Source organism: Capsicum annuum, chromosome 12, assembly GCF_002878395.1.
Source record: "Capsicum annuum cultivar UCD-10X-F1 chromosome 12, UCD10Xv1.1, whole genome shotgun sequence".
NCBI lineage: Eukaryota > Viridiplantae > Streptophyta > Magnoliopsida > Solanales > Solanaceae > Capsicum > Capsicum annuum.
The window spans coordinates 151,234,799-151,247,168 of NC_061122.1; the positions used below are offsets into that span (position 1 = coordinate 151,234,799).

General features: G+C 39.0%; 1 protein-coding gene across 7 annotated transcripts in view; it reads right to left on the bottom strand.

Annotated features, from left to right (window-relative positions):
* Positions 1-3,659, bottom strand: part of LOC107850173 — a 55,488-nt gene extending 51,829 nt beyond the window's left edge. For 3 of the 7 annotated variants that reach the window (XR_007047960.1, XR_007047961.1, XM_047400423.1), the window contains exon 1: positions 3,070-3,659. Coding sequence is in view for 4 of the 7 variants with exons in the window: in XM_047400423.1 (XP_047256379.1) it covers positions 3,070-3,441 (372 nt within the window). In the remaining 3 variants the exon portion in view is untranslated. The remainder of the gene's footprint in view (positions 1-3,069) is intronic. The other 4 variants (XR_007047959.1, XM_047400421.1, XM_047400420.1 and 1 more) reach the window with 4 other exon arrangements.
* Positions 3,660-12,370: the final 8,711 nt, after the last annotated feature.

Consider the following 12,370-nt stretch of genomic DNA (forward strand, 5'->3'; position numbering starts at 1 on the left):
AAAGGTACATGACTTAGCAGCGAACTATATAATCCAATACAAATTTTGTGCACTATTTTTTTATTTATATGCTCCTTTGTTCAGTAAGATGTGCTCCTTATGCATGCATCATATTACGATTGCACCCTATCTATCGCAAAGTTATAAACATTTCATGTTATGAATGTGTAGATTTAAATAGTAAAAATCAAGGGCTCTGTAACACTGTAACAATATACACTCATCTATCTATTTTCTCCATACAACATCTCCAACTCCTTTTTATCCAGATGCATGCATTTCAAAGGCCAAATAGAGGATTGTGCTAAAGACTTGTCTTTAAAGGATTGCTCAAATATCTAGTTGTGGTCAGTTATATCAACCTAAAAATGTTAAAAACTTGGGTTCACAATCAAGAGAATGCTTAAATGCCAAAACAAAGTAACTTTGACTAAAAGGACCTTCGTCAATTTTGACAGAGGTGTAAACTTTCTCCATGATTTGTAAAACCAAATGTCGTTTTCAAGTGAGAATATGACGGTAATCGAGACAGCTGATGAAGTTAGTGAGTTGAATATGAAAAGTAGTGGGAAAAATAGAGTTGTTGGACATCCGTTTTACATGGAAAAAACGAATTGTAGATGCTGTAGAAAGAAGATATAGAGATGAAACATATATTCTTGAAGTACCTAGTATTAATAATACAGTCATAACGCACATCTTAGGTGGGAGACTACGATAACAACAAAGGATAGGTTGTAAACCAAAGCTGGTGCATACTTAAAGGACGAATTGTGATAACAAAGGATACAGCGGCATATTTAAGATGATGCATACATTAAGGCCGCAAAATGCAAAAGATATGGAAATTCTTAGTGGAGACACAATTTTGGAAACCGAAATTTACTAGCTTCACAATGAGATAATAGATCCTAGTTGAATGTGGCATAGCATGTTGAAGTATGAGCTCCTTACAAATAGCAAAACAAGACTGGAAACCAAGATTCATCCTACGAACTAACCTTAGATTTAAAGGAAACATCTCTTTAACCTTTCTCCAAAAAGAGAAAAGAGATTTCAACAAAAAGATAGAATCAGATGGTAGATTAATGTGACCTTTCCACTGTTAATGCCTTTATTTACTTCGGATACTAGAAAAGAGCATCCCAGGAGAATGCAACTGACATTCAACCACTCAATCAAGTGGCTTTAGAGAATGAGAGAGGTAATTCTCAAAATAAATGGCTAAAGGAAATTTTCGACAACTCTGGTTACTACCCCCGGATATTAACTGGGGGTACTACTTCTACTTCAGCTCGACAATATTAATTCCATCATTAATCTCAAAAGTGTTGAGCCTCAACAAAATCCTTTACAAAATAACTTCAATATATCGCCTTGAGAAAGCACCAAGTAGCATTTGCCCGGTAAATATCAATTATTGTAAGCCTAAAATGGGGAATGGCAATAATTTGAATGAAAAAATGAATATAAGATAGACTCTGATCATACTTATCCTTCTTCATCTTTACTTACAGTTCTGTTTGATAAGTAAGCAGGACTTTATTGAAGAAAACCAACCTTAAGAAGATGCTTTTTAAAATGTAGATTCTTTCCCTTCGCCATTGTCCCCACCTCCCTTTTATTATCTCATGTTGTTGTTGTTGTTGATGTTGATATCATACTTTAGAGGCACGTATAGCAAGTGATTTATCATTTTTTTCTGTCTCTTTTTGTTTTGTCCTCTTTCAAGCTTTTGCAACGGATATGAAGGCAATCTGATCTTAATTCACTATTATTTTTAAGGTCTCTTTTAGTGTTGGACGTGAAAATATCTTACTTAGGCTACAGGGTGCCTAAAAGGAGGGGTTGGATGAGTCACATTCTTCTTTGATTAAGGATAACTTTGGCATGTGCCATCTTGCACTTTCTCCATTTATCATATTCCCAATTATCCTTTCAGCTCCAAGGAACAGAAGCAAAACATCCAATATAATTCTTTCAACTATAACTATAATGGAAATCATGTTGTGTCATACTGAATAAAACCAACATACAGGGTACCTGATAGTAACTCAAACAACGATTCACCTCCAGACTTCGTTTACTTTGACAAATTTCTGAGAACCACCAATTGGGAGATCACATTGAAAAAGCAAAATAATGCAGGAAAAATAATACAGGAAAGCTAAGAATCTTTATTAAAGCTACCTTTACCAGTTTCACAAAAAAAAAAAAAGGAAATTCATTATTATAGCAACAAGAAGTTAGCTTTTATGGCACCAGAACTGGAAGTTAAGTTCATTCAACAAGCAAATATCTTCGTGCTTAGTCTTAAATCTGAATCAAGGTCCTCTGTCATTAAAATATTTTAAAAAATAAGAGTTATGTGTCATGTTTTATAAGTCCAACAAGCAAGGAATAAAATTATAATAAACGAAGAAGGCTCTTCATATCGACCTATTCTTGTCTCACTCTTCTTTGAATCTTAAAATCCACTTAACATAAACCAAACCAGACTGCACATACTCAAAAATTTTCCGACCCAAAATATATCATACTTCTTTTCCAAAACTGGTTGTGTGTCACACATAGCTTCCCAAAAGTCAAACATTCCATAAAACTTTCGCAACTTATAGTAAATTGACTAAATTCAGTTAGCAAAATCAGAACTTCACATTCAAATCTATGTCCAACTAGCTCTGTAAAATAGTCCGATTAACTTTCAGTTATGGTCTATCCGAAACAGCCTCTCTACCTCACCTCGAAGGTAGAGATACGGACTGCGTATACTCTACCCTTCCCAGACCCAACTTTGTGGGAATATACTGGGTATGTTGTTGTTGTAACTTTCAGCTATGTTACTCCAAAACTAGTTTCATTTTGTAGGATCTGACACAGGTGCGGCAACATTATTGGAGAGTTCGAGCAACATAGACTTTCAGTTTAAACAAATTGGGGCAGAGGAGGTAATTTGCAGTAGCTTAAATAATCTCCAACAAATTCATCAATTATGCAAGAAGAAGTAAGATTAAAACAGAAACAACATACAATTTCATCCTAGAAACGAAAATAAGAAAGAAATCATACAAGCCAGTGACGGGAGGCAAAGCAGATATCAAGGCGACTAATCCACCAACGGATCTTGAACCAAATGGATCGTCCATTACCAAGCGGAGCACAACGGAGAAGAAAACAGAAACAAAGCCAAGAGAGTAGCATTATAAGTGTAGCTTCAAGAAAAACAGCTTGTGATTGAGTCAACCTCCTAATTGAATCAAAGTCGAAAAGGGTACCACTCCCAGGGAATGGTAAGGAGCGATAATCCACCCCGGAATCACTCTCAACAGGACCCCATTCATTGAACAAGTAACAACTTCGACTGGTGAAGTTGAACAAGTAGCTAGGATTACACTCGCATTGCGTCGTATTATAGCGAAAGGAGTTGCTGGGACATTGCATTTTCTGAGCATTAGATTTTTGTTGATGAAGATATTTAGTGAATGGAGTGAAATGGAGGAAGAATGAGTTGGGAGGGGAGAAGTAAAGAATATGTAGGGTATGCGGGATCGAGGGTGGGCGACAAAAGAGAGAAAACCCGCACAATGTGACGCTAAAAAGTGGAAAATGAAAAGGGTGATCTATTTCTCAAACATACAGGCAGGCATAATTTATTTATTTTTTAGCTGAAATTTTAGGTTCATTGCCGGATCATTTTATTCATTATTCAATAGCAAAACATAAAAGGGCAAAGTCCAAGTCTATACTAAAAAGAGCAGGCCTAAGCAATGATCCGATCCAAAAATTAAAGGAAGACGAAAGATTTTTAAAGTAGTACAAATATCTCCTTGTTGTATTAGCTTCTTCAATACACTTCTCTTTCCACCTTCGCCACACCAATGTCATATTCTCTTTAAGCTTGAACTTCCAGTTCATCATGCTCCTCCTCTAGGTCATTTTTCAGTTCCATCCTACTCTTGTATTGTTGTTGCTTTGTCTATCATCTTCACTTATATCTGGTGGGTTTTTAATTTCACCTCTGTTACTGTCATGACCCTTTCTGATTATTTTTCAAGTGGTCGGGGCTTATCCCCAAAGGACAATAATACAATAATGCTGATGATTTGATGCTTGCAGCCTCGTAAGTGAACCACTCTATCATTTTTCTTCTTTTCTCCTTCTTCTATGATGCCTGAACTAACTTTCTTCTTTTTTTCAACAGATGCTGAAGTTTCCTTTTTATTCTATTTCATGTCGTTGTCAAAGGAGGTTGTTGTGTGTAAGACCCCGCAAAATTCTCTCGTAGAATGAACCTTAGGGTGTGTCAAGTGAGGCGTGATTCCAGCCCTAAAAGATTGAGAAGATACTTCCCAAGTGATTGGTATTTAAACCATATAGAATTTTCTTAAATTTGACTTTTTATCATGTAAAGAATTGAATTAGCTTTCCAACGACCCCAATTTTGTCCAAATACGGCATCGGGGTGAGCAGTTATGGCTGTTTTACTAAGAATTATCGGAACCGCCCAGGTGCGACGGACGATCCAACAGACCATCGCAACCAAGGCAGAAACTCCCTTTCCTGGCCCAAGTGCGACGACCAAGACGACAGACCGTCAAGGCTGCGACGGACCGTCGCTGAGACCGTCGCCACTAAGGCAGAGTGGTCTCATTCTGGCCATCAAGCGACGGATGATCCCACGAACTGTCGGACCTGCGACGGACCGTCAATCCGACCGTCGCATTGAGGCAGTATGTCCCTTTTCTGGTCATCGTGCAACAGACGACCCGACGGATCGTCGAACTTACGACGGACCGTCGCTTCGACCATTGCAAACCCCGTTCAGTATTTTTAAGTCCTTTTTAAAAGGTCTTTTGGGTCTTTTCCCTTTTAACCCTCAGATATATTCCAAACGAACTTGATAGCCTTATTATCTCCCAAAATATCCAAAGGCTTGGGTTTCTCCCTTAATAGCAAATCTAAAACCATTCTCCAAGAAATCCAAGAATTCACCATGGATTCTACAAATTGAGTTGAGATTTGAGTTCCCTAAGTTCAAAGTTTGCAAAAACTCTCTCTCAAGAGTAAGAAGAAGAGTTTCGAGCAAGCTCGTCCATCCAATTTCATAATCCAAGGTATGTGGGGTTTTGAACAAGGGCAATCCTTTTATCCTTGTGCCCAAAGGCTTATTTAAACTATGATTTTCTGCAATCTATGAGATTTTACATAAATTTGAATTAGTGTTTTTCACTCATTATTATTGATTGCAATATTTTGATATTTCCCATGAATTGAGAGTCTAATGGCATAATTTTTACATGTTTTCTTGAGAAATTGCAGCTGGGTCTATACCCCGTGATTTTAATCCTTGAGAAGTTAATAGTTGAAATGTTTGAGATATTAAAGTATATGAGTATGTTGAGATTTTGAGACAAATTGCTAAAATTTTCAGATTTCTACATGAATTATGAATCTATATGTTATTTATTATGCTTTTGATGAGTTTTAACTTGAGAATGAATTATAGGTTATTGAGCCCTACTTGAGATTTGCAATTTTATGAACTCTTATGCTATAAACACCCATGATTTGAGTATTCTGAGATTGTTGAGAAATGTTTTGACCTAATGGTCATTGAGTTTTGAAATCCACTCTACTACATGAGATTATAGATTTGATTATTGGGTTCTTATTAAACCATGAGATTATTCTAAAGTGGATTTTCATGAGATGAGCAAAATAAACTAAAAGGAGTAGCATTTAGCATCGATCGGGTAAGTTACTACAATTTCTTACCCCAAAACTACGTGCAACCGTAGGTTGGGCCTGAGGCCGAGTTTATGATTATCTTTGGGCCTAAGGCTGAGTTAATATTGGGCCCAAGACCGAGTTTGTTTAGTGATCACTGGACCTAGGTTATACTTCCTGGAAAGAGTATGGCGCATCTCCCCAACGTGAGGTCTCTTTAATAAGAGGACAAAACGTTGGACTCCATGTAGCTCACATAGTTTATGTCAGTTAAGAGAAACTCCCTAAACTAAAGTATTTTCCATTGAGATAGAATATTTTTCCCTTAAAACTAAAGCTTTGAGATAAGATATTTTCCTTTAAAACTAAAATACTTTCCCTTGATATGAGTATTTTTCCCTAAAGTTTGAAATGAGACATTTTTCTAACGTGAATGAAATGCCTTCAAATATGTTCCAAAGTTATATGATTTCGAATTCCAAGTATTTGAGTTTAAAAGAGTTATGAGTTCTTGAGCATTGAAGAAGTTTTACTCTCCATAAGACATGCATGAGTTGAAAGTATTGCTTAAATTTTTCTTTAACCTTGAGTAATGAGAATAAGAGAAGAGTAAAAATTTCAAAGCTAAAAGTATAATGACTCACGAGATTGTGTCACATGTTCCATTTTACATGATTCTTGAGCTTCGCATTTTATATTTATTCAAGTCATGTGAGTCATTACTTATTACATGGATGATTTGATTAAAGAGCATTAATGTTGTTTTATATAAATGCATGCACCTCCACATACTCAGTACATTCTCAAGTGCTAATCCACATATATGTCTATATGCTACATTGTCTTATAATATAGGTTCAGGTGCTCAATCCCAGCCTCATCGGTGACTTCTGAGTACCTCTGTCTACATCCCTACAGTGGTGAGTCCTCATGGTTCGAGGACCTATCGTCAGACATTTCAGCATTTTGAGAGACTATGTTATTACTTTCAGTTCTTTTTGAGTCAGTTGGGGACCTGTCCCAATGGCTCTCTAGTTCATGGATTAGTAGAGGCTTTGTCAGACTAGTTATCCGATTGTAGTTGTGTTGAGGTTTTTCGATATTGCTTGGTCGTTTGGACCGAGTATTTTCTCCGTATTTCCTTTCATATGATATGACTATGCTAGTGTTTGAATTATTTCATCTTAAAATGAGTGTTATTCGTAGAAACAGGCTCAAAGGGTTAACTTGGGGCTACTTATAGGCTTAAGTACAGTGTGACATCCCAGGAGGCGATTTTGGATCGTTATAAACTTGGTATCAAAGCCTAAGGTTTTTAAGGAGTTCTAGGGAGTTTGACAAGCCGCGTTGAGTGGAGTCTTAATCATCGGTGTGTAGCGCGCCACATCTATGAGAAAGAGGTTACAAGACGTTTTAGGGAAAAAAATTATTTTTTCTTTCAGATTTTATCGTGCCTACAGTTGTCCCTCTCATCTAATAATTCGTGCTCTTCTATTTCAAAAAATGCCTCTCCGAAGAGTGAATGTCCGTGGAAACAATGATGATTAACCCCCACCTATTGATCCTTTGAGTGAGACTGTGTCTCATGCTGAGTTTTGGGTGGCCTTTCAGGCGTTAGCCCAAGCAGTCACCACCAATTTTTGGGCTAATAACAAGGCCGTAGTTGCTAATCAGCAGGGAGGTAATGTAGCCGCGGCTAGAATCCGTGATTTCATGCGAATGAATCCGCCAGAGTTTCATGGGTCTAAGGTAGATGGGGACCCACAGTTGTACCTTGAGGAGGTGAGAAAGATCATGCAGGTGATGCATGTTTTGAAGGAAGAAAGTATTGAGTTGGCATCTCACAGGTTGAAAGACAAAGTTTATGATTGGGTTGTATGTGGAGGAAGGGTAGAGGTGAGGATATTGCTCCTATGACTTGGCAGGTATTCCAAGATGTATTCTTGGATAAGTTCTTTCCACTTGAGATGAGGAAAACAAAGATTGAGGAGTTTATGAACTTGACGCAGGGCTCCATGACTGTTAATGAGTACTGCTTGAGTTCAACTAGTTGGCCAAGTATGTTCCTAATTTGATTTTTGACACCTGAGCTAGTCTGAGCAAGTTCGTGATAGGTGTTTTTGGTTTAGTGCTGAAAGAGTGTAGGACTGCGATGCTGCATAGGGATATGGATCTGGCTAGGTTGATGACACATGCCCAACAGATAGAGGCGGATAAGGTTAGAAGAGAGATCAAGTGAGGGGTAACAAAAGGGCTAGATCTGAGCAGCATGAGTTTAGCCAGCCTAGGTTCCATGGAGGGAACCGTCCTCAGTTTCAGATGCGTTCGTCTATACCAGCGCCTTCATCAGTTAGTGCTCCCGTGCCTAGAAGCAGGCAGGAGCAAGGGGGCAGATCCTTTATGTCTAGGTCGCAGAATAGTGTTAGTAACAGGCCTCGTTATCCTCCTTGTGCTAAGTGTGGTAGGGATCACCCCGGTGAGTGTTTTGTAGATTTAAGGGGCTGTTTTGGTTGTGGCAAGTAGGGCCACAGACTTAGAGATTGTCCTCATGCTAGATAGGGGAACAGAGATACTCGACCTTAGGCACAGTCTACTAGTGCACCAGCTCTTGTACCCTATCCCGCCCCTGCTCAGGGCGCTTCATCCAGAACTGCTGGCGGCCAGTGCCAAAATAGACTCTATGCCTTACCATCCCATCAGGAGTAGGAGGACTCTCCTGATATTGTTACCGGTATGCTCCGTGTCTTTTGCCTTGATATCTATGTGTTGTTGGACCCCGGGTTAAGTCTCTCTTATGTGAACCTACTTGTAGCTGTAAATTTCAAAATGAGTCCCAAAAAGATTCTTGAGCCTTTTCTAGTCTCCACCCCCGTAGGGGCGTCAGTTGTTGCTAAACAAGTGTATATAGATTGTCCTATTACTGTTCTTCATAGAGTCATACTTGCTGATTTGATAGAGTTAGACATGGTGGATTTGACCTTATTCTGGATATGGATTGGCTTCATTCTTGTTATGTGTCTATAGACTATAGTACCCGTGTGGTCAAGTTTCAGTTTCCTGATGAACCAGCTTTTGAGTGGTTCGAGAGTTCGGTATCTCCTAAGAGTCATTTTATCTCTTATCTCAAAGCCAGAAAGCTAATATCCAAGGGTTACATCTATCACCTAGTTAGAGTCAAAGACACTAAGTCCGAGGCTCCAACTATTCAGTCAGTCGATATTGTTAATGAGTTTCCAAATATTTTTTTGGAAGATCTCCCAGGGTACCTCTCGATAGAGAGATAGACTTTGAGATTGACCTTCTTCTCGACACTCGGCCCATTTCTATTCTGCCATACCGTATGGCACCTGCAGAGTTTAAGGAGTTAAAAGAGCAACTCAAAGATCTCTTAGACAAAGGTTTCATTAGGTCTAGTACTTCTCCTTGGGGCGCACCTGTCTTATTCACGCCAAAGAAAAATGGTTGTTTGCATATGTGCATTGACTACCGTCAGCTTAACAAGGTCACCGTCAAGAACAAGTATCCTTTTCCGATAATTGATGACATGTTTGATCAATTGCAAAGTGCAAGTTATTTCTCCAAGATAGACCTTAGATCCGGCTATCATCAACTTAAAGTGAGGGAATGTGATATTCCAAAGACAGCTTTCCAAACCGCTATGGTCACTTTAAGTTTCTAGTCATGTCTTTCGGGATAACCAATGCCCCAGCCGCCTTCATAGACCTCATAAATTGAGTGTTCAAGCAATATCTCGATATATTTTTCATTATTTTCATAGATGATATCCTTGTGTACTCCCATAATGAGAATAACCATGCGAATCATCTTAGAATTGTCTTACACACCCTCAGAGATCAACAGTTATTCGTCAAATTCAGTAAGTGTGAATTTTGGCTAAGGTCTTTAGCCTTTCTATGTCATATCGTTTCAGCCGAAGGTGTTAGAGTTAATCCCCAAAAGACAAAAGCTGTGAAAAATTAGCCTAGACTTATCTCCCCATCTAATATTTGGAGTTTCTTGGGTCTAGCTGGCTACTACCATCGTTTTGTTGAGGGTTTCTCTTCTATTGTGTCTCTCATGACCCGATTGACTCGAAAGAAAGTCAAGTTCCAGTGGTCAGATTCCTGTGAGAAGAGTATTTAGGAGTTGAAGACTCGACTTACTTCAGCCCTTATGTTGACTTTACCTGATGGTACAGATGATTTTATGGTTGGTGTGATACTTCTAGAATTGGTTTGAGTTGTGTGTTGATGCAAAGAGGTAAGGTTATAGCTTACGCCTCTAAACAGTTAAAGTCGCATGAGAAGAATTGCCCAACCCATGATCTTGAGTTAGCTGCTGTGGTATTTGCTTTGAAAATCTGGAGACACCATCTTTATGGTGTTCATGTTGATGTATTTACTGATCATAAGAGCCTACAGTATGTCTTTACACAGAGAGAGTTGAATCTTAGGCACAGGAAGTGGTTGGAGTTGTTAAAAGACTATGATATAAGTGTGTTGTATCACCCAGACAAGGCCAATATAGTGGCGGATGCCCTTAGCAGATTATCTATGGGTAGTATTACCCATGTAAAGGAAGGTAAGAAAGAGTTAGCTCGTGTTGTTCATTATTTGACTAGATTGGGTGTTAGGTTACTTGATTCAGCTGAGGGAAGTATTTTGGTGCAAAGTAATTTCGAATCCTCTTTAGTTTCAGAAGTGAAGAAGAAGCAAGATAGAGATCCTAGTTTGGTCAAACTTAAGGAGGTAGTTAAGGACCAAATAGAGGTTTTCTCCCAAGGGGGAGATGGTGTGTTGACATTACAAGGTAGATTGTGTGTTCTGTGTGTTGATGATCTGAGGCAGAGGATTATGACTGAAGCGCATGGCGTGCGATATTCTATTTATCCCAACACTACCAAGATGTACCACGACCTACGAGAAATCTATTGGTGAAATAGTATGAAGAAGGATATAGCCGAATTCGTAGCAAAGTGTGCAACGTGCCAACAGGTTAAGGTAGAGCACCAAATACCTGGTGGTGTGATGCAAGAGTTTGGTATACCCACTTGGAAGTGAAAGGCGGTGAATATGGACTTCGTAACCCGGTTGCCTCTTTCGCGTCGTCATCATGATTCTATTTGGGTTGTTGTAGACAGGCTGACTAAGTCCGCACATTTCTTACTCGTGCATGCATCTTATTTAGCTGAGGATTATGCTAGATTGTATATCCGGGAGTTAGTCAGGCTGTATGGAGTTCCCCCATCCATTATTTCGGATAGGGGCACTCAATTTAATTTTCAGTTTTGAAGGGCGTTCCAGCAGGGTCTTGGTACCCAAGTTCTTTTAAGTTCCATTTTTCATCCACAGATAGATGGTCAGACTGAGAGGACTATTCATATCCTGGAAGATATGTTGAGGGCATGTGCTTTTGATTTCAAAGGTAGTTGGGATGAGCATTTGTCATTCATAGAGTTTGCCTATAATAATAGTTACCATGCTAACAACGGGATGGCACCATTTGAGGCCTTGTATGGTAGAAGATGTATATCACCTATAGGTTGGTTTGAAGTGGGTAAAGCTGCCGTGATTGGGCCTAATGCAGTGTTTAAAGCCATGGAGAAAGTTAAGTTGATTAGAGAGAGGTTAAAGACAGCTCAAAGTCGTCAAAAGTCATATGCCGATGTGAGGAAAAGAGATCTTGAGTTTGAAGTGGGTGATTTGGTGTACATGAAGATTTCACCCATGAAAAGGGTGAAAAGCTTTGGTAAAAAGGGAAAGCTTAGTCCCCGTTATGTTGGCCCATATAGAGTCTTGAGCTGTGTTAGTAAGGTGGTCTATGAGGTTGAGTTGCCCGCAGAGTTATCAGTTGTTCATCCTGTTTTTCATGTCTCCATGCTTAAGAAGCATATTGGTGATTCCATTGTAGTAGATCCTTCAGAGAATGCCGATATTTAGAATAGTCTTTCATTCGATGAGATTCCTATTGAGATCCTAGATTTTCAGATCCGTAGACTGAGGAACAAAGAGGTTCCTTTGGTTAAAGTTTTATGGCGGAACCAGTCAGTTGAGGGCGCTACTTGGGAGGCAGAAGCAGACATGCGAGTCAAGTACCCATACCTCTTTTTCGCAAGTTCAGATTAATCTGAAGGTGTTATTCTTCCTTAATTCAGCCCTTTTAATAAAAAGTTTCAGCTATGTATCTATTCTTGCAATTTCTGAGGTATTCAAGAGTTTAGGGAGATTCAACTATGTATACTCTATTTTTCCTGTGTTCCTAGTCCAATAAGCGACATCCGAGGATGAATGTTTCCAAGGGGGAGATACTGTAAAACCCTACAAAATTCTCTCATAGAATGAACCTTAGGGGTTGTCAAATGAGTCGTAATTTAGGCCCTAAAAGATTAAGAAAAGACTTCCTAAGTGATTGGTATTTAAACCATATAGAATTTTCTTAAATTTTACTTTTAGTCATATAGAGAATTGAATTAGTTTTTCAACGACACCAATTTCATCGAAATCCGGCATTGGGGTGAGAAGTTATAGCCGTTTTACTGAGAGATGTCAGAACTGCCCAGGTGCGACGGACGATCCGACGGACCGTCGAGTCTGCGATGGACCATCACTCAGACCATTGCAACCAAGGCAGAAACTCGCTTTCC